We start from the raw sequence: 5,466 nt of genomic DNA on the forward strand, positions 1-5,466 counted from the left end.
GGCTTGAGTGAAGAAGATTATACATGTTTAGCCCTTAACTAAATTCAAAAATCATAAGACATTTTTTGTATTAGAGGAATCTAAAATTCACAAAAAGGAAAAAAAAAACTCTGATGAAATTCACATAGTCAAGCTTTGGACATGTTAGAGTTCACTCGCTAAATAACTTGTTGGAGTTTATTTGTTCCTGCAGTAGGTCTTCATATTCAACTTATCGGAGCATTGCAGATCAGAAATTCAGCAGAGAACTCCCACAACAAATTTGTGGGAGTTCATCTGAATTTTGCCAAAACTGCACAGAAGTAAGATATATTGTTTAGAATATTGTCCGGTAAAAGAAAATATTGACCGATTGATCAGAGTTAAGCCACAAAACGAACTATATAACAGCTTTTGCGCTTTTAAAATTCTGCAATAGTATCGGTCGGTATCCCTGGAATTCAAAAGGAAGGGCATTTGTCAAGTTTCTCAAAAAAGGAATTAAAAGGAAGGAATGTTGCTCTTATCTGTTCTGTCGGAGGTGATGATGCCTGATGCCCCTCGTGTCGCCTTGACATCTTTTTCTTATAGGCTATCATTTTCATTCTTTTTATTTATTATTGAATTTTTATAAACAACTTTTAATCACTTAATTTCACTGCATGCGTTTTGTTCTTCATTTCATTGGTAATGATTTCCATACGTGTGGTCCTCGCTTATTTACGAAATGCAGCTCTTGTTATAGACTATATGTCTATATGAATCAGATGTAAAAAGAATGCTAAAGTGTTACTTATATAAAAAATATTATAGAAAAGGAAATCAATGCTGCCTTGACATCTTTCCTTTTTAGCTTTCCCTCCACCTTTTCATAATAGTACCCACGCACCTCTCCTTCGCTCAAAACCACCTTATTCCCTCTCTCTTTCTGGTCCATCTCTCTAGCTATCCACCAGAAATTAATGGAGAAGAAGCATCTCTTACTCATCTTCATTCTCACCTCGCTCACTTCAACAAGCCACCAGCAAGCAAGTGACCTAAATGCTCTACAACTCTTCAAGAAATCCATAAAGCATGACCCAAATGGAGCTCTCTCTAATTGGCACGATAGCGACTCAAATCCATGCTATTGGTATGGTGTCTCATGTACCAACACTACTACTGGAGTAAGAGTATCTCATCTCAACCTTAGCAATTGCACTCTGTCAGGCACTCTATCTCTATCTTCTCTCTCCTCTCTTGACATGTTGCAAGTTCTAAATCTCTCTACAAACGCATTTTACATCAACTCCACTCACCTTTTTGAACTACCACGTGAAATTACACAACTTGATCTCTCTGCTTCTGGTCTTACTGGACCGCTGCCTGAAAATTTTCTTTCATACTATCCCTCTCTCAATTTGGTCAGTTTTTCACACAATAATTTGACTGGATATTTCCCCTACAAGTTCATATCAAATTCTACTACAATTTTGCAAATTCTAGACCTCTCTTTTAATAATTTCTCTGGTGAAATCTATGGTCTAGAGGTCCCCAATCCATGCAAGAGTTTGATCCATTTGGACCTCTCAGGGAATTACTTTACGGGTTCTCTACCCGCATCCATTTCCAGTTGTAGTTCCCTTAAGACCCTGAATTTTTCTTATAATGCATTTAGTGGTGAAATACCAGAACTGTTTGGAAATTTAACTAGTCTAGAAAGACTAGACCTCTCATCCAACCATTTAATGGGTACAATTACTTATGAGCTAGGAAATGCATGTGCATCCCTCAAAATTTTCAAATTGTCAAACAACAATTTTTCGGGTGCTTTGCCTGATTCCTTTTCCTCTTGTTCTTCCCTTCAATTGCTTGATCTAGCTAACAACAACATTTCTGGTTCATTGCCAGAAAGCGTAATCGGCAACTTTGTTTCACTTGAGAGATTGTTGCTGAGCAATAATTTTGTCTCGGGTTCAATACCAAATTCAATGTCATCCTGCAGAAATCTGAAAATTGCTGATTTTAGCTCGAACAAGCTAACTGGTGCTATCCCAAATATTTGTACAAGCAATTCATTGCTTGAGGAGTTGAGACTTCCTGATAATTTGTTGACCGGTAAAATCCCTCCAAATCTCTCAAAATGTTCACACCTTCGAGTCATCGACTTTAGCATCAATTATCTTGAAGGCCCAATTCCAAATGAACTCGGTCAACTCTCACAACTGGAGCACTTAATTGTCTGGTTCAATGGCTTACATGGTCAGATCCCTCCTGAATTGGGACAATGCTCTGGCTTAAGAACCCTGATTCTAAACAACAATTATATTCAAGGAGATATCCCAATTGAACTTTTCAATTGCACCAATCTTGAATGGATTTCTTTCACAAGCAACCAAATTACTGGTAAAATTCAACCCCAATTTGGCCTTCTTTCCCGTTTAGCGGTGCTACAGTTGGCCAATAATAGCCTAACAGGTGAGATACCCACTGAACTTGGGAATTGCACAAGCCTGATGTGGTTGGATCTAAATAGTAACAACTTAACAGGACCTATCCCAGCCCGGCTAGGCCGCCAGTTGGGTTCACAACCAATGAGCGGGATACTTTCTAGTAACACCCTTGCATTTGTCCGAAATGTTGGTAATGCATGCAAAGGGGTTGGTGGGTTGTTGGAATTTGCAGGAATCCGACCCGAACGGCTGCTTCAGGTGCCGAATTTGAAAACATGTGACTTTACTCGATTATATTCGGGTGCAGTATTGAGTCTTTGGACACGGTACCAGACAATTGAATATCTTGATTTGTCTTACAATGACTTGATCGGGGTCATACCAAATGAATTTGGAGATATGGTTGTATTGCAGGTGCTTGATTTGGCACACAATAGGTTAACTGGAGAGATACCAGCCTCATTGGGCCAGTTACGCAATCTTGGTGTGTTTGATGCTTCACATAACAAGTTACAAGGTGGTATACCTGATTCATTCTCAAACCTCTCCTTTCTGGTACAAATTGATCTCTCAGATAACAATTTAACAGGTCCAATTCCTTCTAGAGGGCAATTAAGTACCCTACCCGCAAGCCAGTATGCAAACAACCCAGGTCTGTGTGGAGTCCCACTGTCACCTTGCCCTGCACCCACTGGAGTGCTTCCAACTGCCACTGGGTCTGATTTTTATGGTTCTGGCAAAGGGCCCAGTAATCCTCATTTTTGGGCAAATGGTGTGGTTCTTAGTGTGCTTGTTTCAGCAGTTTCTCTTTGTGCGATAGTTATTTCAGGATTTATCATTAAGGCCAGAAGGAAAGAGGCTAAGGAGGCTAAAATGTTGAGTAGCTTACAAGCTGACCGTGCAGCGACTACATGGAAACTTGGAAAGGACAAGGAGGCTCTGAGTATAAATGTTGCAACTTTTCAGAGACAATTGAGAAGATTGACATTTTCTCAGCTCATTGAGGCTACTAATGGATTCTCTACAGCTAGTCTTATCGGGTCGGGTGGTTTTGGAGAGGTTTTTAAGGCGACACTGAAGGATGGATCTTGTGTTGCTATTAAGAAGTTGATTCATTTGAGCTACCAGGGTGATAGGTATGCCTAAATAATTTTTTAGCAGTTTTCAATTTTCAATTCTTACGTAGAGCTTGGTTGTGTTTTGATAACAATTAATCTTGCTTCCAATTTTGCTTTGTGCATGCTTGATTGAAGTTTAGGAAAGCATCAAGTGTCTTAATTGTCTAGTTTATGGTGAAAGAACAAAAATATATGTATTCAACAAAAAACAAAATCTTGAAGTTGGTACAACACCTAGGACATATATACCCCAACCGCTTAGTTCCAAGGTGTGCGGAAATTCTTTCTAGTTTTGGCATACATAACAGATTTTTTTCAACTGCAAACAAAAAAAGAGGGCTATATTAACTTTCTACTTAGTTGTGCTATTTTTTTTAGGCCGACTGATAAGTTTTCATACAATTATACTTATTCTACAGAGAATTCACTGCTGAGATGGAAACCCTTGGCAAAATCAAGCACCGCAACCTCGTTCCACTTCTCGGATATTGCAAAATTGGGGAAGAGAGGCTCCTAGTATATGAATACATGGAATTCGGGAGCCTGGAAGACATGCTTCATGGCATGAAAAAAGAAAATGAAAAAATTTTAAGTTGGAAGGAGAGAAAAAAGATAGCTCGAGGTGCAGCAAAGGGGTTGTGCTTTCTACACCACAATTGCATACCTCATATAATTCACAGAGACATGAAATCTAGCAATGTGCTTTTGGATGGACAGATGGAGGCCAGAGTTTCAGATTTCGGCATGGCAAGGCTTATTAGCGCACTTGATACACATTTAAGTGTTAGCACCCTCGCTGGCACCCCGGGGTACGTAATATTTTTTTAATTTTCAATATGCTTTCCTCTCATTTTTGGTACTTAATTATATAAAAAAAATAGGAATATTGATCCACAAAGTTGATAAAATTAGTCATGGTCTGAATCCTTCCATTATATTACTTATTTAAAAGTAATTTTTTAAAGTATAACGTTGATTCCCCAAATATATAATGCTTGATTATAATATCAAATCTAGGTATGTACCGCCAGAATATTACCAGAGTTTCCGTTGTACGCCGAAGGGTGATATATACTCTTTTGGAGTCGTAATGCTGGAGCTGCTTACTGGGAAGCGCCCAACAGATAAAGATGATTTTGGGGACACAAATCTAGTTGGGTGGGTCAAGATGAAGGCTGCGGAAGGGAAAAGCCGAGATGTTTTAGATGCAAATCTTGCAAGAAAAGAAGCAGATTGTGGGGATGAAGAGAAAGAAATGATGAGATTTTTGGAGATAACTTTGAAGTGTGTAGAAGATTTCCCTTCTAGGAGGCCTAATATGTTGCAAGTTGTGGCTGTGTTAAGGGAGCTTGAAAATGGTCAGAATGGTGTACATGAAGGTTGAGGATTGTTTAGTAGTAGCTTTTGTTTACTATTATAATTAATTATAATGGGGGTGATGAATCTTCCTATTTTGCTTTCATTTTTTTCCCACTCTTTCCTTTTCTATTCATTCCCTGTGTGTTAGGTTGATTGTATATTTGTTACCTTTCACATATACTTTATTAATACATCCACCCCATTAATTATCATTACATAAACTTTTAAAAACTTCTTCTCTTAGATTTATGGTTCAGACATTAACAATAAAAAATATCAAGGACTTTCATTATGCAGTCCTTGAACTCGAAAGATTTAAGCTCAGAGACGGGCACCACACCAATACACTTGTACACGTGCTCAGCTCCTGCAATGGCGTAGTTTTAGAACTTGTCTGGTCAACTTGTAGTCAGATCCAAGACTGCTTTTTATATTTTTTTGGGAAAGGGCATGGCAGGTGTTGTCCAGATCTAACACTGCTTGGCAGCTTCATATATATATGGGCTTACACTGGACCAATACAAATTATAATTTATCCTGGAGTTTTATGTAAATCGAGCCCGTATCCTAGGCAATAC

General features: G+C 38.5%; 1 protein-coding gene across 1 annotated transcript; it reads left to right on the forward strand.

The window, feature by feature from the left end:
* The first annotated feature begins 830 nt into the window (after positions 1-830).
* On the forward strand, positions 831-5,119 carry BRL2 (BRI1-like 2). The gene is made up of 3 exons (XM_078306105.1): positions 831-3,547; positions 3,949-4,338; positions 4,547-5,119. The coding sequence occupies exons 1-3, from the start codon at positions 942-944 to the stop codon at positions 4,911-4,913; spliced, it is 3,363 nt and encodes a 1,120-aa protein (XP_078162231.1). The 5' UTR covers positions 831-941; the 3' UTR covers positions 4,914-5,119.
* Positions 5,120-5,466: the final 347 nt, after the last annotated feature.

Source organism: Carex rostrata, chromosome 7, assembly GCF_964058835.1.
Source record: "Carex rostrata chromosome 7, lpCarRost1.2, whole genome shotgun sequence".
Taxonomy (NCBI): Eukaryota; Viridiplantae; Streptophyta; class Magnoliopsida; order Poales; family Cyperaceae; genus Carex; species Carex rostrata.